Raw genomic sequence first — 21,054 nt, 5'->3', positions numbered from 1 at the left:
TCCTACGGACACCAAATCTCGACCTCCATCCCTGTTAAATAAGGACCGAATTGAACTTCCACATACTTTTGCTGGTCCACCCTATGATCAAGGCCCCGCCCCTCAAGAAGCTCCTACTCATCAAAGCGACCTGGCCGGCCTCTCTACCTTAGGCATAGCGCTTCCACAAAGGGTATTCTCACACCCCCCACAATAACTAGTAAGCCTTCCACTGTCCCTGAACTACCACCAGACCTCAACCCACCAAGCATATGGATTGGACTCCCGACCGCGAATGGTCTACAACGGTGGCAAGCCCACATATATTCTATGGTTTGCACCAATCTCATATTCTTGGAGGCGTGGAAAGCTCTTGGAAAACTCACACTAACAAAAGAAGACACTTACATTCAAATATCACACGAAATGCGTTTAATGAGTGTTGGGCCTTTCATTCCAAAAATTTCTATTGGAAATAACCAGTTGAAGTGCAGATTTCATGTTATTGATGCAAGAGCACTCCAAGGCCGGATTATTATTGGAAAAGAGTGGATTGATGCCACTCACTGCCAAATCAATTGGCGCGAAAAGACGACCACCATGGCAATCAATGGCCAAAAGGCCACAGTCCACTTGTGTCCCCAAGAGGAAATCATACACACACCCTCACCCACGACTGCCCTTACTCATCCCTCCCCATCCTCATCACCGGCAATCTCCCTGTTCCCACACCCCATGACTCACCAAAACCCCATTGCAATTAGGGGGGATTCAGATCAGCCAACCCCTACACAAGAAAATCCTCATGTAGAACATGTGGAACAGCCAGCCATTCAGCCCCCTTCTATGGAAGAAGTGGAAGATCTTGTCAGGGAAGAGCAAACAGCCCTAGACACAGCCAAGTCAGTGCCAAGATGGTTGTTGAAAACTTTGCAAGAAAGCAAACTTGCAGCTCCACTCCCAGGTAGAACAAGGGCTAGTCCCAGCCATGCATTGAATATACATTGTGGGGAGTCTGCATTAGCCATGGGTGGTCTCTTTGATTCAGAAGAGCCTTCTTCTTAGAAGCACATGAGAATGAGCATTGGTTGCAAGCTATGCAAGCTAAAATCTCTTCTATCATGAAGAACAATACTTGGGATCTTGTGGAATTGCCTAAAGGCAAGCATGTCATTGGAACAAAGTGGGTGTACAAAGTCAAAAGAAAGTCTGTTGGTACTATTGACAGGTACAAAGCAAGACTTGTGGCTGAAGGCTACTCCCAAAAAAAGGGAATAGATTTTGAAGAGACTTTTGCTCCTACTTCGAGAATGACCACAATAAGGTCAGTGATTGCATTGGCTACTCATAAAGGATGGAAAGTGCATCAATTGGACATCAAAACTGCATTGTTAAATGGGGATTTACAGGAAGAAGTATATGTAAATCAGCCCATTGGTTTTGTAGTTCTTGGTGAGGAACATAAAGTATGCAGGTTACACAAAGCATTGTATGGGTTAAAGGAAGCTCCAAGAGCTTGGTTTGATAAAATACATGCTCATCTAACCAGCCAAGGTTATGTGAATAGTCTAGCTGAAAGCACATTGTATGTGAAGAAAACCGATGCCGATATTCTCACAGTCATCTTGTATGTAGATGACATGCTCATTACAGGTACTAGCAAAGCACAAATTTCAGATTTGAAAGCTGAATTTGATATGTCAGATTTGGGGCCTTTACACTACTATCTCGGCATACAGTTTATGCATACAGATGATAGCATTGTTATGCAGCAAACTAAGTACATAAATAGTTTGCTAAAAAGGTTTCACATGGATGAATGTAAGCCCATTTCTACTCCGGTAGAAAGAGGTGTACGGCTGACTATGCATTATATTGGAGAGCCTTTTGAGGCCGGCATTTACAGCCAGGCAGTGGGATGTCTCATTTGCTTGTGTAACACGAGGCTAGACATATCTTTTGGGGTGTCTTTGTTGAGCAAATTCATGCACAGCCCAGGCACAAAGCATTGGCAAGCAGTCAAACGCATATTTTGTTATCTTCAGGGTACCCTGGATCTTGGTTTGTTCTATCCCAGGGGGGGCAACTTGCAGCTTTATGCATACAGTGATTCAGATTGGGCTGGTGATTATGATACCAGGCAATCCACCAGTGGGAATTGTTTTTTTCTTGGCAATTCATGCATATCTTGGTTGAGTAAAAAGCAACCCACGTTGCCACATCTACTTGTGAGGCTGAGTACAGGGCAGTCTTCACAGCTATAGTAGATTGTGTATGGTTGAGGAGATTATTGGCTGATCTTCGTGAGTGTCAGCAGACACCCACCACCATTCTCACTGATAGCCAGAGTGCTATGGCCGTGGCATGAAATCCAGTATTTTATGCACGTACCAAGCACATTGAGATTCATTATCGCTATGTCAGAGAGAGGTTTCATGCAGGGGAGATTAGTTTATCTTACTGCCCTACACAGGATAATGTTGCAGATCTATTCACAAAGGCCTCGAGAAAAGTTTGAAGCTTTCCACAAAGCTTTGGGCTTACTCTCATACAGATAGTGATTTGCTATCTTGTACAGGTTCACACTTCCACTATAGGGGGGATTTGTAGGCATATGCTCACTTATGGTAGTGCTATGTGTGAACAGGGCTTAACCAAGGGCACTTTTTCACATGTGGTTTTTCCCCTTGGATATCAAGTGTGAAAGGACACTCTACATATAATATTTTGTTCTTCTATATTATATGGATGTGGCACACATGCAAGGGTTGACTTGCATTTTGTGGCTACCACACTTTTGGCTCTCTCTCTCTTCCTATGGCCAAGGGTTAATTAGTTTTTAACCCGAAACCAGCCTTTTTCAGCCCAAGACAAGATGGAGAGGATCGACATTGAAGACCTGATCAAGGCAGCCATCCAATAACACAAGAAAGAGACGGACAGTGCAATTAATATGGTCAACCGGAGCCTTCTTGACAAAGTCAAGAAGCTTGAAGCGCGGATAGCAGCCCAAGATGCAGAGATTGCAAATCTCAAGATAGAGATAGAAGAAGCATGTGCTCAACATAAGCTCGAGGAAGGTGAAATTCAGCCCGTCATGATGGAGGAGCTGAACACCATCAAGGCCCAAGTGAGAACACTTCAAGAGGGAGAAGAAAAGAAAGCTCGGGAGACCTCCTCGTGGGTGGAGGTGCTCACGAAGACGCAGAAGCAAGTAGATAAAGCGGAGAAATGGATAGAAGTGGTCAAGAAAGGTAAGAACAAGGAGGCCGAAAGCACATCTACCTCGAAGATTATCAACCTAACCATTGAGGAGGAACAAAGAAAAAAGACAAGGGAACTTCATGTGCGGATCACGGGGCTTGACAGTGACAATGTAGAGGAGGAAGCCAAAGATTTATATAGGAGCACTACATCTGTCGCTGCACAGCATATTATGAGATTCGAGGACGCTACCATTGCCTTTTCAGAGAGGGATTTGGACCACTGGCTAGAGTCATGGACTATTGTGATCAGCGATGCTTGGGTTTTTATCTCCTGGAGATCCGCAGGCTCAGAGAGTCCATCATCAAGAGCAGACGGGAGTCCACACAGAGACAGATTACTGACTTCTTTAGAGGGACTACCCGGGAGGACACACAGCCGACAGCCCAGCAGCGAGCACCCCGTGGGACTCTAGTTGAGAGAGCTATCCAGTTGGGCAGATCTAGATGCTCGAGGGTTCGCGGATCCTCACATCGGAGACGGTACCTACACCGGAGGATTCAGAGCATCATTGCCAGGCATCAGGCTCGCCCGACCAGGCATCTCACTATGGCAGATATCCAGGACATCCGGTAGAGACCCATGCTAGAGCTCCTAGGATGATTACGACTCCAGCTATATACTGTTGTACTCACTGTCACTTTTGTACTCCCCCATATTCATGTATTCATGTATCCATGTACTCATGTACTCATGTACCCCATTTTGACTAGTAGCATTAGCTTCCTACTCTTCCTAGTTGCTGCTTCCGGATGCCCCCCCTACTGATGTATTGTGGGGCTAGATACTTAGTTCTTTCTTTTCTTTCCAGACAGTGTATCAGATGTCACATGGTTGTAACTTTGGTCTCATAGGTCACTTTGGCCTTTTGAAGACGTTAATATAACATTTCATTTCATTTCATTTCTCTCTCTCTCTCTCTCTCTCTCTCTCTCCTCTCTCTCTCTCTCATTTCTGTGTGAGCTTCTCCATCCTGCACCTAACCCTAATGTGCAGGTTTGTGTGTGTGTGTGTGTGTGTGAGTCCAACACCAACAAATAGCAGCAATCTGCTGCATAGCCTGGGAAAGGTAATGCATCTTCTAAAGATGCTAAGAAGGACGGCAGTAATAGCTCTAGTTCAGGAGGTAAGAAGGATAAAGAATCCAAGTCTAAGAAAACCCCTGAGGAAAAGGCTAAAGGAGGCATCACTGGAGGTTATCTTCCTCCAGAGGAGCAAAGGAAATACCAGCCAGAAAACAGATGTTTTTTGTCATATCATGGAAAGAAAGATTGCCACAAATGGCAAGCGGAGCAAGCCTCCAAAGCACCTTCTGCCACAGTTGCCACAACATCTCCAACTCCACCAATCCCGCCTACTACCACGAATGCAGTTCAGCTTTTACCTTCTATGCATTCTATACCATCCGTGGTATTTGATGCTGAGCAAGAGGGTGAGAGCGATACTGCACAGGAAAGCCTCATCCGAGCTTATGGCTCTGCCAAGGGCCGACAGTTTGTAGTCCTGTTTGATATGGGCAGTTCTGAGGATGCCATCTCTCTGTTAGAAGTCATCTCCTGTCTATTTGTATACACCAGGGCCTTTGTTGTGGGTGTGCCCGCCCTTATGAGGTGTTTTATCATTTTTCCACACTCCCCGTATTTTTTCCCTATTTTTTCCCATTTTTCCTAGTGGTGGGAGGGCTGCCAGAGGATGCCAGGTGCACTCCAGTGCTGGCCGACTGGATGTTCATCAGTCGTGGGCTACAGGGCTGCTGGCCGACTGGTTTTCATGAGTCGTGGGCATCTGTATGCTGGCCGACTGCATTTATGCAGTCGTGGGACTTTTTCTTCAGTCGTGGGCACTCTTTCTGCTGGCCGACTGCCCTCTCTGGGATGTATATATAGCCCCTCAGCCCCCACCACTTCCTCATTCAGTTTTTCCGGGATCTTGTGTATAGAGAAGAGTTTACACACCTCTCTCTCTGTGTTTCTTGTGCTGTTTATTTTCTACAGTCTACTTGCTCTTGTCTACCCAAGTTTGGTTATCATTTCCGCTGCATATTCTGACATGGTATCAGAGCCATAGGCTCTAGACAGATCTTGGGCGTTTTTTGAGCAAGAGGGGGAGCAACAGGTTGCTGATTGGTGGACTGTTTCGGGTTGAACGGGAAGAGAAGGTGCAAGAGGAAGGCGGGCAAAGGTGCTGGACAGCCACTTGCAGATTTTCAGATTTTTTTTCCCACCCACCCACCCTTTCAGGTTACTCTCCGCGATGGCAGATTTACTAGAGATGGCTGAAAAGCACGTGAAGATTCCGACTCTCCCCACGTTCCCAGTGGATCGTCAGTTGGACGGGTCCAATTACGGCATCTAGAAGGTCATGATGGAGTCAGTTCTGGAGTCATATGACCTTGCTGATTTTATTATCATAGGGGTGCCACGGCCGGAAGCTGAGGAAGGGGAGTTATTATCGACGAGGAAGGACCGAGAGGCACAGGCACACGTGGGATCGTGTCAACGCCAGGGTCCGGTCGTTTATTTTCCTCAATTGCACACCACAAGTGATCAACCATGTGAAGCACATGACGCTGGCGAGAGGCATATGGGAGCACTTGGCTTCTTTGTATAACAGGGTGTCACCCATGAAACGGATATCCTTGGAAGTGTAGATGCGGGTTATGAACCCTGCAAAGTCTTCGACGATGCGGGAACACATCAACAAGCTGCAGGCCCTTCAGCAGGAAGTCCTTCAAGCTGGGAAAGAGATATCATCCGAAGATATGGAAAGAGAGTCTCTAGGTGATTAGGATCTAGGGGATTAGGACCATGGGTCCACCTTTTGCCCTCGCCCATGTACAACACCTGCAAATCTCACTGGTCTCTGTCCTATGCGAACACACCACACAAAGCCTTATCATTGGCAGCCATCCAGGTACGTCTCTGGATTGGAGGGACCATGGTGGGCGCAAGTGTGGTCAATGGTACGATCCATCGCCTGGATCTTCTTAATCACCCTTGCTTCACCCCAATAAACATGCTTCATGCCTAATCCATCCTACCTAAAACTTCTTCTTTGGCTCATCACCTATGGATTCTCGCCATTAACTACCACTCCTATCCACACAAGATCCCAGTGCGTCAATGATGGAAGAAGACGATGCACCAAAAGAAAAAGAGAGAACACCACAATCTAATGACTCAACATCCACGGGAGCCAAGATACCCATCACGGTGTCAAGACAAAGATGCTAGAGCTTCATGAATATCGCCATTGACATACAACATCTCGGAGCGCAAGCAGTCTCCATGCGTGTTGCCTCCCTGGGATACTGGTCATTAAGTATTTCATGTTAGTCTACTCATTCAAGTACTCTGACCCCTCTAATAAGGACATCCGGCCGCAAAGGCGATTAAAAAAAAAAAAGAGAAAAAAAAAACACAAAATATAAAATAAAGAGTACTACTGGACACATCTAACAAAGCAAACTGATAAGAGCCCATCAGCCTAGCTGGATACTTAATCGCTAGTACTCCACTAACTTCTTTCTATTATACAACTCCACCCCCTCTCATTTCCGGAGAGACAGGAGAACCAACCAAGTGCGACACTTTCCCGCATGTCTCGACAATCTCACCGATCACGAGGACGCGATCAGCTTTAGGAAGGGGAGTATGTTAACCACATATTGGTTAACACATTCCTATGACAACTATGTCCGCACACTTATGTAATGGGCGCTAGCACTATATATTGTAAATCCCATCATTTGATGAGGGAAACGCCCTAAAGATGCTCCTAAGGATTGAGCTTCAAAGGACAGACAAGAGAATCTTGGTCAGTTGGCCAAACCATAGAGAAAAACCTTGTAACTATATTTTGGACGCCTCGGGTCACTTACTCTCAGGTGGCCTAGTGGGAAAAGGCTTGGAGCTATGAAAGCCAATTTTGTAACTCATTCTCCCACTTGTGCAATAGAAGTGGTGTTCTCTCTCTCCCTCTCTTGCAACTCTAATCAAGCATGTGTGGTGCGCTTAGGGCTAGAGTTTGGGAGTGATTAGTGCTAATCACTTGTTCCCTCTTGCTTTCTCTCCCTCTCTCTCTCTTTCTTTGTAACTCATTCTCCCACTTGTGCAATAGAAGTGGTGTTCTCTCTCTCCCTCTCTCTTGCAACTCTAATCAAGCATGTGTGGTGTGCTTAGGGCTAGGGTTTGGGAGTGATTAGTGCTAATCACTTGTTCCCTCTTGCTTTCTCTCTCTCTCTCTCTCTCTCTCTCTCTCTCTCTCTCTTGAGTGATTAGGCTAACCAACGCGACCCTCTTCCGTGGAGATCCTGCACGATCTTCGCGAGAGAGCTTGCATCACCCGTAGGATTAGAGCAACTGTCTCGATGTGACGACAAGTGTGGGAGGACGGCGGTGACGAGCAGCTACGGTGGAGCTCATGAGCCTTGCTCGAGCTCGATGGATAGGCAACTTCCCACGGCACATTAGGATAGGGTTTCCTTAACAAAAGGATGTGCAGAAATAGAGAGAGAGAGAGAGAGAGAGAGAGAGAGAGAGAGAGAGAGAGAGAGAGAGAGAGGGAGAGGGAGAAGGAGACATAGTATTGGGTCTCGAACATAGTAACATAAAAACCCGTTTTGCCCTCTCGAAACGGCACGAAACGTTTCGAGCCCAAATGTAAAGTGAGGTTAGAAAAACGGGCGGGAGGTTTTGTTTTTGCAAATGTGATTTTTGCCCTTGTTTCCATCTTTGTTTGCTGCCCGTTTGCCACTTCACGCATCCGACACTTCTTCTCGGCCGCAACCTGTTGCTCCGCCTCTTCTCCTCGTCCACTCCTCCTTTTCGCTCTTTCACTTCTTCTCCTCCACGCCTCCTCTTCCTCTTTCTCTCTTCTCCTCCACGGTCCACCCCTCCTCTTTCTTCCTTTTCTTGTCTTCCAACTTTCTCTCCTTTTCTTCTCAACTTCTTCCCTTTTTTTTCTCACCTCGCTCTTCCCTTCCAACTTGTTTTTTTCCTCCTGTCTTTCTCTTCTTTTATTGGCCAAATTTTGAAAATACCAAAAAACCTACTCCCAAAATCATGAATTTCATACCCACTAGTCTCAAAATCATGAACTAGTCCCAAAAAATGGATCTTCATCTTTTTGTTGGTTATGTTATAAATTTGGTATGTGTATATAAGAAGCGTCATTTCAAAACCTTTGCGTTTTGTCCAAAACAGACGAAACGAAACCTTCGAAACGACGAAACGGACGAAACGTTTCATGTTACTATGGTCTTGAATACCCTTTGTAGGGCCCCCACCATGAATGGTGTATTTGCTTTATTAGAATGATGTAAATCTGAAATAAAGACTGGTTCTTGACCTACAGTATTCACCTTGGTTGGAGCATTTCCCCTTGGCTGTCCTGGGCCCTGGCCCTTGGAATACACCTGCCCTTTGTGAATGCAGGATGTATTCGAAGAGCTACAGCCAAATATAATCGATGAGGCAAAACTCATAGAGCCATAACAAATTCTCCTCCACAAATGGAAGCATGGTTTTGGTCGAGGAATACGACAGTTTTATATGAAGTTCAAGGACCGAGGAGCGCATGAAGCAGTATGGCTAGATGACGAGTTCTTTCAGGAGTACCCCGAGTTATTGGTGGACTACTTGGAAGCCCTGAACCTGCTGCCAAGTTAAGCGGGAGGGAATGTCACGTGCACCTTGCATTGGGATACACAATGACACAATGGCATCATCATTAGTGCAACATTTGTACAGAAGTAATACCTTTTTCTAGGAATATTGGTCGTACGCTGTGACCCCATTGTGAGCCCTCAATCCAAGGACAGTCAGGCACGAGTGACGTAGGTAAGTCTCCGAGCCATAGAGGTAAGTCAAGAGTCGGTCCTCTTAACCCACTTGGAGAATTCATTGGATTAGTGCATGTAGTAGTCATCCTTTTGCATCAGAAGCCTGTAGTAATCATGTAGGTGCTAAGTTGCATGATAAGCATGCCTATTGGCCAGCCAAAGGCCAGCCCATGGCTATAAGCCTAAGTCGGCGGCTGTTTACAGCCCTGTACCATAGAGGGGACCTGCCAACAGCAGTACAGGCCCTTTGGTAGTAGCCGGCCAGCATCATAAATGGACAACGGCAAGTTGGGTATGAGCCTGCAGTCAGCCAGCAGCAGATGTCACATCAAGTGCTAAGCGCAGCATTAAATGCTGCAAAGAAAAGGCAGTTTTTGTCCCATCAAAGCAGGCTGACAGCAGCCATATTGGCCGACCAGCAACATTTGTTCATATATAAGGAGGCGGCTAAATCCGCATTAATCATTCAGAAATTCAGCAAGTCTTCAGCAAGTCTTCAGCAAGACACAAGCAGCATTCAGCACATAAGCATCCTACTCTCTCAAGGCGGCTAAATCTGCATTAATCATTCAGAAATTCAGCAAGTCTTCAGCAAGACACAAGCAGCATTCAGCACATAAGCATCCTACTCTCTCAAGGCAAATATTGAAGCTTCTCTTCCATTCTCAGCCAGCATATGTGCAGTCCTACAACTATTTGGACTTGCATAAGTTGCTCGAAGTGTCTTCTGCAGTGCCTTGGATTGGTGGATACTCAGCCGACATATGGTCTTCCTCGTCCTTGCGTTGGGCAGTCATATCAGTTGTTCTCAAGCATTGTACAACATCTTCCAAAGAATTAATATAAGCAAATACTTCTACTTGCAGGGGGGGGGCCTTCAGTGGGTAAATTGGGACCCAATACTATGTCGTCTACTTCTCTTCTCTCTCTCTACTCTGTGAATTGGATGCTAAAGACGTCACCACATAAAGGTATAAAGAAGGCCCTGTTGTGCGTTACCACGATCAACCTCAGTGCATGTAACATCCCCGGAGGTTCCCTATTCAGCCCTACATGACACTGCAATTTCTTAAACATGTCTCTGAAGGTCCTTCTTGAGATGTGCAATTTCCTCTTCTTGCTGGACTAGGATATCCCTGACTAGCATTAGACCTTCCTGCATCATTGGGGCCAACACATGCTTTGGGGTTTGTTGGGGTAAAGGCATTATGCCCACCCTTATAGTGTGTACTAGCCCATGTGTTTTATAGTACATAGTACACTTAGTACTTTTAATGTACTAAGTGCACTATGTGTACTAGAGCAAATATACATGTGTGATAGGGGAGTCACACACTCATACATTGAGTTGACTTATCCCCATATACAACTCTCTCTCTCTCTCTCTCCCTTCTTCTCTGTGTATGTCTCCCACATGAAACCCTAATTCTCTCCCATCAATTGGTATCAGAGCTTTGGCTACAGGAGATCCCTGTGGTAGAGAGTGGTAGGGTTTCTACATCGAAGAGCACTGGTTTTAGGGTTACGAATTTGACTGCTGTGCTGATTGTGACAAGCGACTAGCAGATGGCTATGGCCGATAGCTGATGAACGCTACTGAGATAAGAAGCGCAAGGAGAGTAGCCACGGGCAGCTGAAACGCGAGGAGAGTAGCCAGCATGAAGAGAGGGTAACGCCTCTCTCATCCTCACACTGTCGCGTGTTGCAGTCTCTTCGCTTCAGCGACTAGATATCAGGCGGTATGGTACGACTCCTTCGCAAGCGGCGCAGCTGCACCACAAAGCCGACAGATATCAGGCGGTATGGTACGACTCCTTCGCAAGCGGCGCAGCTGAGCTCGTGCACGCGTTGGGCGTTAGACGGCTGGCTACTAGGCGGAGGCGGCGAAGAGCTGCGTGTGCAGAACTAGCGCACGCAAGCGTTGGGCGGATACGCGCATGCAGGCTGGCGGGCGGCGCTCAGCTCATCGCGTGTAGCGCTGGCCAAGGCGTAACAAAGGGCACCCTTACGTGTCCCCGTGAAGGCCTAGTCTCGTGCAGCGCAGGCGGAGGCAGCGTCAACAAACAGGGCTCCGCCTGCTAGCGTCCGTCCGGGAACATTTTGCCTTGCGATACTGTGCCCACGTTCGTCGCTGCTCAAAGAACTTCTTCTACAGCCCGCTGCTCTCGATCTCACACAGCTCCGACTCTCTCTGTACCTGACGACTGGTTCATATTCGCCCTTACGCTGGCCAAAGTCCAGCGCTGTCTTGGCAGGCCTTGAAGCAGCATCTCACACGAATCATCAAATACGAAGACACCCCCTTTTCTGCAACAGAAATCAGCTGATTTTAGAGGTACATGCTTCAATTTTTTCTTTTGGGATTTGCAATTGAGCAGGTACAATCATCAATTGAGCAGGTACAGGTGCCAAATTGCTCAAATTTTGAGCAAAATTGGCAAAATTGGGTGACATTGGTCACATTCAGAGTCAATTTGCAGGAAATTGGATGTCAAAATTTGGGGCTTCTGATGTAATTGTGCCATTGGGCATTCATACATGCTGTATGATGTGAGAAATCTCACATTCGGGCCAAAATTGCAGGAAATTGCATTGCAGATCAAAGGGCTTTTGTGCCGATTGGGTTGATTTGCATGCAGGCATTGGCATTTGATGCTTTGGGCAATGTGTTGATGCCTGTCAAGCACTCAATGTGCCTGTAAATCAAGGGGCTTTTATGTATTGGATGTATATGTGGCCAGGGGGAAGCATTGTGAAGACTCTGGATGCCTTCATGTGCGTTAATGTACCATGTATGATCAGAAATTGATCTTGAATCAAGGGGCTTTTCAAGATTTTATGCTTGTTGAACTTGGCAAAGTAGCAGGCAAGACTTTTATGCCTTGAATCCTCAGAAATCAGCTTGCAGTCAAGGGGCTTTTGCCCAATTTCTGTTCGGGACTGTTGTATGCAGTGGTCGGGACTGTAAAAGTCTGATTTTCACTCATTTGGACAGCCAGGAGAGCATTTATTGCTGCTGTACTTGTTGGTACAGATTTGGTACATCTTTGTACAAGTTTTGGCATGGCTGTACATTGATTTGAGTGAGGAAAAGGCTCATTTTCAGCTGCTGTACTTGCCAGTACAGGTTTGGTACATCATTGGTGAGCACTTAGTACTGCTGTACAGTACTTTGGAAGGGGAACAGAGCACATTTAAGGTGCTGTCCTAAATCTGCAGCAACCAGATTTTGGTGATTTGATCACATACAGTGGGAGTAGAGTTGCATTTGTGCTTCCGTAGTGGGAGATAAACTTTGGGAGAACAACTGTGAGCACTTTGTGTGCTTTGGTGCAGTGTTTGCACATCTTGCAAGGAGTCAGGCATTGACTGTAACAGGTTGCATATTGCTATGGCAACCACAGGTGAGAGCTCTTCATTGCTTCACATCAAAAAGCTTGAAGGCTCACATAATTATGACATTTGGTAAACCCAGTGCTATAATGTGTTGCTCGAGAAGAAGCAGCACAAGCCCATCAAAGAAAGGGGTGTAATGTCCGCTTCTCTTACTGCTGAAGAATGGGAAGATATGGATGAGCTGGCAAGATCTACTATCATGTTGTTTGTGTCAGACTCTTTACTTTTCAGCATTTGTGAAGAGAAGACAGCTTGGGGAATGTGGCAGAGATTGCAGGACTTGTATGCCCAGCAAAGTGCCTCAAGCAAAGTGTATTGGTTGAAGAAACTCATAGGTCTTCAAATGAAGGAAGGGGCGTCTATGACAGCCCATCTAAATGAGTTTAATGGTGTTGTCAACCAGGTAATCAATCAAAAGTTGGCAATGGACGATGAGTTCAAAGCCACCTTTCTCTTATGCACTTTGCCAGAGAGTTGGGACACATTCAGGACAGCCACTAGCAATTCGAATGCTATGCCGTCATATGCAGATGTTGAGGGTGCTCTACTTCAAGAGGAGATGAACAGGAAGAACAACTCTGTTGGAAAGTCCAATGCAATGAATGCACGTGGGAGATCCCAGCAAAGGGGTAAAAGCCAAGAACGGGGAAGGAGCAAGTCCCGCTCCAAAAAGGACTTGGAATGCCATTATTGTGGCAAGAAGGGACACTTCAAAAAGCAATGCTACAAATGGAAGAATGATCAAAAGGAAAAGGGCAAAGGCAAAGACAAAGACAAAGACAAAGATGAAGCCAAAGAAGCAAAGCCAAAGGGCAAAAGTGGAGTCAAGATTGAAGAAGTCAATGTGTCACATGCAGGTGACAGTGAGGATGAGGTCCTATTCACGTCTTCACTTGATGCCCATTCACTTCTTGCAGGAGATGGTCATGGTATGCACTCATGGATCATTGATTCAGGTGCCTCCTTTCATGTCACAGGTTGCAGAGACTTGTTTGTCAGGTATACTGCTGGCAATGGAGTAGTTTATTTGGGTGATAACCATGCATGCAAGATTCTTGGCAGAGGTGATGTGAGGCTTGTGTTTTCAGATGGCTCAGAGCTTATGCTCCATGATGTCAGGCATGTGCCTGAGATCAAGAAGAACCTGCTTTCTAGTGGACAGCTTGATGATGCTGATTATGTTACCACATTTGGTCGTGGAAAGTGGAAGATTAGTAAGGGCTCACTGGTTGTTGCCAGAGGCTCTAAGGTGGACACTCTTTACTTCATGCATGCAGGTGTTTGTTACCATGCTAATGTAAATGCAACCGAGCTGCCAGAACTCTCTATGTGGCATAGCCGGTTGGGACACATGAGTGTCAAAGGAATGGAGCAATTGTCTCGTTTTGGTTACTTGCCTTCTCTAAAGTTCTCAAGTTTTCAGTTTTGTGAGCATTGTATATATGGCAGGCAACTCCAGTGCCCCCACAAGAAAGCTCTTGGACAGAAAGATGCTCAGTTAGAGCTTGTGCATACAGATGTATGTGAGATGCCTCAGCTTTCTTTGGGAGGGGCAAAATATTTTGTGTCTTTTATAGATGATGCCACACGCAAGGTGTGGGTTTATCCTCTTCGTTTGAAGAGTGATACATTCTCAATGTTTGAGAAGTTTGTTGCTCTTGTTGAGAATCAAACTGGCAAAACACTGAAGGCTTTGCGTTCCGACAATGGTGGAGAGTATATGTCCAAACAGTTTCAGGACTTTTGTGATGCTAAAGGCATCAAGAGGGAGCTCTCTACTCCTTATGATCCTCCACAAAACGGGACAGCAGAGAGGATGAACAAGACCATTCAGGAGAAGGTCCGTTCTATGTTGTCACATGCTGCATTACCTCATGGTTTTTGGGCTGAAGCTGTTATGACAGCCGTTCATCTTATAAACAGGTCACCTAACACGAGGCTTGGTGGGAAAGTGCCAGAGGAAGTATGGACAGGGAAGCCTCCGTACTACAAGCACTTGAGAGTGTTTGGTTGCGTTGCGTACGTGCACATACGCAGGGAAATGCGCACCAAACTTGATCCTAAGTCTCACAAATGCATATTCCTAGGATATGGTGACAGAGGTGAAATGGGGTATAGACTTTGGGATCCGGTGAATAGAAAGATTATACGCAGCAATGATGTCATTTTTGATGAAACATGCATGTATAAGGAGCCTGCAAGGCAACAGGAGCCTGGCAGAGTCATCTTTGATGATGATGGACATCATGGACAACAACCAAGAGCTGTAAATCAGCCATTACAGCAGTAAAACCAGCCCTTAAATGGTGCTGAAAATGGTCCAAATGGACAGCCAGAGATGGCAGAAGGTATCCCTATGGATATCCCACAGTTAGAGGAGATACCGAGCATGATATTTCAACCTTATGGCATGGAACAGGAGCCACCAATAGGTGATATGCAGGCTGGACAGCAACTTGCAAATGATGGTCAATGGGTACGGAGGTCCACAAGACCCTCCAGAGCCCCTGACAGGTTTGTTCCAGGGGTTGACTACTTGATGCTCACTGACTGTGGGGAGCCCTCATGTTATAAGGAGGATTTACAGAGGGCAGACAAGGCTCTTTGGGAGCGTGCTATGAAGTCAGAGAGGGATTCTCTGCACAAAAATGGAACATGGAAGTTGGTGCACTTGCCTACAGGCAAGAAGGTTTTGCCATGCAAGTGGGTTTACAGGCTCAAAGTTGCACCTGATGCAAAGCCAAGATACAAAGCCAGGTTAGTGGCTAAGGGCTTCAAGCAGGAATATGGTGTGGACTTTGATGAGATCTTCTCTCCAGTGGTCAAAATGACCACACTTAGAGCTGTATTAGCTTTGGTTGCTCATGATGATCTGGATTTGATTCAGATGGATGTGAAGACTGCTTTTCTTCACGGTGATCTCCATGAGGAGATATATATGCAACAGCCAGAGGGTTATGCAGTAAATGGAAAGGAGAAGCTTGTCTGCAAGCTGAAAAAGAGTCTTTATGGGCTCAAACAGGCACCAAGGGAATGGTATCATAAATTTGATACATTCATGAAATCCCAGGATTTCAGGAGAAGTGACATCGATCACTGCTTATACACCAAGAAAGCTTTGGATGGCAGTCTATTGATACTTATCTTGTATGTTGATGATATGTTGATTGCCGGGAAATCTCGTAAGGAGATGGATGCCTTGAAGAAGAGGCTGCATCAAACCTTTGATATGAAGGATTTGGGTGATGCAAATCACATTTTGGGTATGCGGATACTTCGGGATAGAAATCAGCATGTGTTGTATTTGTCTCAGAAGGAATACATTGGCAAAGTTTTGCAGAGGTTCAATATGGATGGGGGGAAGAAGACTAGTACTCCTTTGCCTCCATATGTGAAACTCAGTGCTATGGACAGCCCACAGTCGGATAGTAACAGGGCTGATATGGCCAAGATTCCGTATGCTTCAGCTTGTGGCAGTCTCATGTATGCCATGGTTGCTACTAGGCCGGACATTGCATTTGCAGTGGGAGTGGTTTCTAGATACATGGCCAAACCTGGCAAGAAGCATTTGGAAGCAGTGAAAGGTGTCATGAGATACCTGAAGGGCACACAGGATATGTGCATATGCTTTGGCAAATAGGATGCATTAGTGCATGGTTACATGTACTAGAGCAAATATACATGTGTGATAGGGGAGTCACACACTCATACATTGAGTTGACTTATCCCCATATGTCTCTCTCTCTCTCTCCTTCTTCTCTGTGTATGCCTCCCACATGAAACCCTAATTCTCTCCCATCAGGGTTTACGCCACAGTTTTTGAATCTGTGAATCAACTCCCATGATGAATGTGTGTGTGTGTGTGAGAGAGAGAGAGAGAGAGAGAGAGAGAGAGAGAAAGAAAGATATATTAACGTCTTGTGAGCCATGTGGCTGATGTACATTTTTACATATAATATAAAACACCATTTCACGAAAAAAAAGAAAGAAAGATATATTAACGTCTCCTAAAGGCCGAAATGGCCCATGAGACCAAAACAAGGTACAACTGATGATGATGATGTCTCATCATAACAAATCTGAAAGAAAGAATGAAAATAGTAACATCCTAAGAGAGCTAAGAGCTGAAAGAGAGAGAGAGAGATTTTCAGTTGAGAATGGTAATTGTTGAGCAATATCTATTCTTTTCTTGCTCAGGTCTTCACTCTGAATGCAGAAGACAAATTAAAGCGAGGAGTTGAATTTTTTCGGTCTATCGGCCTCGTTAAAGAAAGAGACATGGAATTTATCTTCTCAAGAAATGCTCAAATTTTTTGTTGCAGTATCGAGAAAAATTTGCGGCCCACATTTGACTTTTTCTTAGGCATTGGACTGGAAAAAGAGGTCCTAGCAAAGATGATAGTCCTTTTTCCCTCAATGCTAGGACAAAGTGTAGAACAATCTCTGGAACCGAAGTATAAGTATCTAATTGGTGATATGAAGCGCCCAGTTCAGGAGTTAGTTGAGTTCCCTCAGGTATGTAAGACTGCCTTATGCTTTCTTATATGCCTGGTTAAAGTCTCTTGTATACCAACTAAAGTCTTGCTTTCTTTGTTGTTTCTTCTTCTTACAGTACTTTGGGTATAGCTTGGAGAAAAGGATAAAGCCCAGGCATAAAATGATGTCAGAGCAGGGGCTATATAGAAGCTTGCCATCAATGCTTGCATGCACTGATAGCGATTTCTACAAGCGCTATGTTCTGCGTTGCACTGCGTTTCCCCAGCGAATGGCAATGTCGGAGATGGGGGAGGCCCTAAAGAAGCGGACAGCCCCCAAAAAGCGGCAGGTAGCCACCAAGGAGGTAGTTCCACCTGCTGAGGTCCAGACAGTCATAACTCAAGAGGATCCACAGAAGCTCGAAGCTGTAGCTACCAAGCAAGCGGCCGTATCAATGCACCAGGGACATGTACATGAGGAACCGGGAGCTCTAAGTCCTAAGGATCAGGTACCTCGATTGCATCAGGAACAGGTATCCAGCTTTTTCTTCTTACTTTCATTCACATTGAGGATTGATTGACCTACTCATTGTTTCAAAAGTGGGGCTTTGTGCATCTCAAGGGTTGCTTTATGTATGTTTGTGGTGTTTTTATTCTTCTCACAGACAACTGCTACTTTGATGGGTTTGTTTTTACAAGGTTGTCCACTCAGACTCATGCTTGCAAAGGGGTGAGAGTTTTTTTTGGGAAGGGGGGGGAGGGGTGGGTTACGGGACAGGGCAGCATATCCCCTTGCCATACGGGCATGGGCAGATAGCAGCATGGTTAAGATAGGGCAAGCGAAAGTAAGTTATTGGGTCCGCATGTTTGGTTGGTGGCAGAAGTTCATCAATATGCTGTGTATTTGGCATTTGTATTTTGAGGGAAGGAGACAAGAGTTCTCTCACATTGGTTTTAAGGTCGATTAATCTAAGGTAAACTTTGTGTGCTGATTGTAATGGGTAGGTTCCAAATGAGGTCATGAGCCATATGGGTCAGTCATGAAGTTTATCACTTGCTTTGATTCTCCCTAGCCGTCATGGTTTGTAACATGATATCAGATCCCTGTAGGGCTGGATAAAGCAAGTGTATTTGTTTAGAATCTAGATAGTCTAGATCAAGTACAATTTTAACTCAAATTAGTGCTATTAGTATTTTTATTAGGATACTATTAGTGTTAAAAATGCCTTTTAGGTTATGGGTGGATTAGTGTAATCTTAGACATTTTTCTCTTGACCGAGAGAGAGAGAGAGAGAGAGAGTAGTAATATGGTGTGCTCTCTGCCGTCTCTCTCACTCTTTCATTTGTGCTTATGCAAATCGTCGAGTTTTTAAGTGCTGAATTTGTGGACTAATCAAAGTTAATGATTCTACTCCTACTCTTCCACATGCAACATAAGGTGTCAAAAAGCCATCTCTTAGTACTGGATTTTGGGAAGCTCTGGGAGGGCTAGAGCTGCATATCCCCTAGTCAACCTGGCTTGGGTTGCCAGATGCATGGTAAAAATCGGGCTTAAAAAGGTAACTCCTAAGGTAAACATAGGATGTGACTATGTCCACTGCATCTCCTATGTAGGTGAAGTGATGCCTGGATGTCATTGAGTGAGGTGTTAAAACTCATCACCTGAGATCTCGCTGCTCACAAAACATATGTAATGCATCCAGATGTCTCTGTAGCCCCTTGGCTGTGTTTAAAACAACCATTTCATCTGCTTGAAGTAGATTGGGATCAAGATGCCTGCCAAAGGGGAACATGTGCCACCCATTGTATCAATGAAATCAGAGACCTGATCAATGTAGAGGCCAAATAGAGTTCGAGAGAGAGGGCAACCCTGTTTCACCCCAACTGTGCTAGAGATTTCTGCCTCGTGGAGCTTGGACCAAACCAGTTTGACTCATAGAGTGCTATGATGCCTCGGATCATCTTCAAAAGTGTAGCCATGCTCAAGGTTTAGTGTCAAAAGTTTTCTGGAAGTGCTCAAAGCAGCAGTAAACCTGACGTTTTTGTGATATGGCCTTCTTAGTGGTAGCCCTCAATGTGAAAATGTGATCTAATATGGAGTATGCCCTCTGGAAGGGTGCCTGCCCTGTGGTTGTGTATCCATGTCTCTCTATATGGGAGCTGAGTTGTGACTCCAATATAGATATGGCCAATCATGATAGTAGTGTAGTTTTTGGGATTTGATGGGTCCCCGGCCTTGTGGGATGGGAGTAATGGTGTTGCTAGTTCATGGGGGTAGGAAACCATGGCATAGGGCTCTGTTAGACATGTGGGCTAGCAAGGGGGAAAGAGTATCACATGCATGTGCAATGTGCTCTGCGAGTAATCCCTAAATGGCCTTGGGCCTGCTCATTCTGGAGTTTGTGGATGGCTGTAGTAACGTTAGATACGGCGAAATGGGTCGATGGAGTGGTTCGATGGCCCCCTGCGTGAACCCATCCCTCCACCCCCAGCGCCGCCCTTGCCTTGTCGCCCCCCTCCCTGCACAGTCTCCGTGCCTTCCGCCTGCCCCGTCGCCAGCCTCTTCCTTTGCGCCCCTCCTTCGCGCTCCCGCTATCCCCCCGTCCCCCCCCTCTCTGAGGATCTCATGATCTGAAGCTGCCATATGGATGGTCGCCTGGGGCCTGTGATGAGGGGATGTCTAATGCGCTGTGGCTAATGTGCTCTATCTTAGGGTGGGTGGTATATTTGAGAGAGAGAGAGAGAGAGAGAGAGAGAGAGAGAGAGAGAGAGAGAGTTATATTAAGCATCCTTAAAGACCCAAAGGCCAAACAAAGTGTTACAAGAATTCCATGAGATAACTTGATCGTGGAAAAGAAAAGCATAGACAACTAGCTACATGTGCAAATAATGATAAAAATAGGCACCTCTGGATGCGTGTGGAAATTTTCATATCATGGCAATTCATGAGGAAGCTCATGTGTGTAGGGTGTCATCCTCATCCATCTAGAATAATATCCAGCATAGGGGAGTCAATGACTGTCAAGAGGCTCACCATGTCCACTGCTAGTGGGAAAGTTTCTATGGTGTTGGAGGAACTCCCTGATCTTGTGTGTGTGGAGAGAGAGAGAGAGAGAGAGAGAGAGAGAGAGAGGTTATTTGATTTGTGGTGAACAATTTTACTTTGATACAGGCAGAACTTTACCCTCCTTCATTCACAAAATACTACAAGAATCTTTCCCCTTGTGGAATCTGGATACACGCATACAAATTCGACTGTTAGGATGCATTGACTGTTCCTCAGTTGTCAACAATCGAAGAGTAAGGATGCCTTGAGCAAATAATGTTGTGGATATACTTTGTATCATCAAAAGCCTAATGCTACTATGATGAGCATTGAGAACATTGTGCTCTGAGGATTTGCTTGTAGAGTCCCTTTGATGTGAAGAACGATATGAAGGGCATGCGTGTAAAAGCTCGTGTTTAACAAGAGGATCACCTTGGTGAAGGAAATGCCACTCTAATTTTCAATCTGAACCTTCTGCCGAAGCAGCAACAGAAACACATGTAACCACACTACATGCATTTTTGGAATAGTGAGAACCTTTCACCCTCTGTTTGCAGCTAAAAGAAGAGGGTTCTGATCATACCACCTGTTTAGTTTTGAACATGTACAGTAAGTGATTGACTATGCTACAAAAGCTGATTATTGTCATACTCTCTCTCTCTCTCTCTCTCTCTCTCTCTCTCTCTCTCTCTCGACCTGATTAGGTATATATCACTTCACAACAGCAACAACATAGTATCTCCAACCTTTGCTCTTCTTCTTGCCCTCTTACATTACTTGTGCCTTCCAAGGGATCTTTTATTTGCGTGGAGCTGTCACAAGAAGCTTGCAAAACTCTCAACATACTAATCACTCAGCGACAATGTAAGGCTAGTGCAGGTGTTAACAGAGATTATTCACACAACCGATGGCTTAATGAAAACACAAGCACACACCAATAACGTACACGATTGCTACTATAATTCTATCACAAAACACATCAAATGCTTCATGTACAAGCATGCCAAAAGACTCGAGGCTGAAAATTGTAGAGAAAGCCTATCTCCAAATTT

At 45.5% G+C, this 21,054-nt stretch overlaps 1 protein-coding gene across 2 annotated transcripts in view; it reads left to right on the top strand.

Moving 5' to 3' along the window:
* Window positions 1–20,650, top strand: part of LOC147608424 (uncharacterized) — a 40,698-nt gene extending 20,048 nt beyond the window's left edge. Inside the window, exons 2-4 of one of the 2 annotated variants that reach the window (XM_086789021.1) lie at window positions 16,679–16,996; window positions 17,094–17,489; window positions 20,129–20,650. In XM_086789021.1, the coding sequence (XP_086645147.1) occupies window positions 16,679–16,996; window positions 17,094–17,489; window positions 20,129–20,218 (804 nt within the window). In that variant the 3' untranslated portion in view covers window positions 20,219–20,650. The remainder of the gene's footprint in view (window positions 1–16,678; window positions 16,997–17,093; window positions 17,490–20,128) is intronic. The other variant, XM_086789022.1, reaches the window with a different exon arrangement.
* Window positions 20,651–21,054: the final 404 nt, after the last annotated feature.

The sequence above is a fragment of the Cibotium barometz genome, chromosome 53 (assembly GCF_041138505.1).
Source record: "Cibotium barometz isolate CiBa-2024 chromosome 53, ASM4113850v1, whole genome shotgun sequence".
In the NCBI taxonomy this organism is placed as follows: Eukaryota; Viridiplantae; Streptophyta; class Polypodiopsida; order Cyatheales; family Cibotiaceae; genus Cibotium; species Cibotium barometz.
Note: the sequence above shows the minus strand (reverse complement) of the source record. Positions and strands in the feature narration are given on the sequence as shown.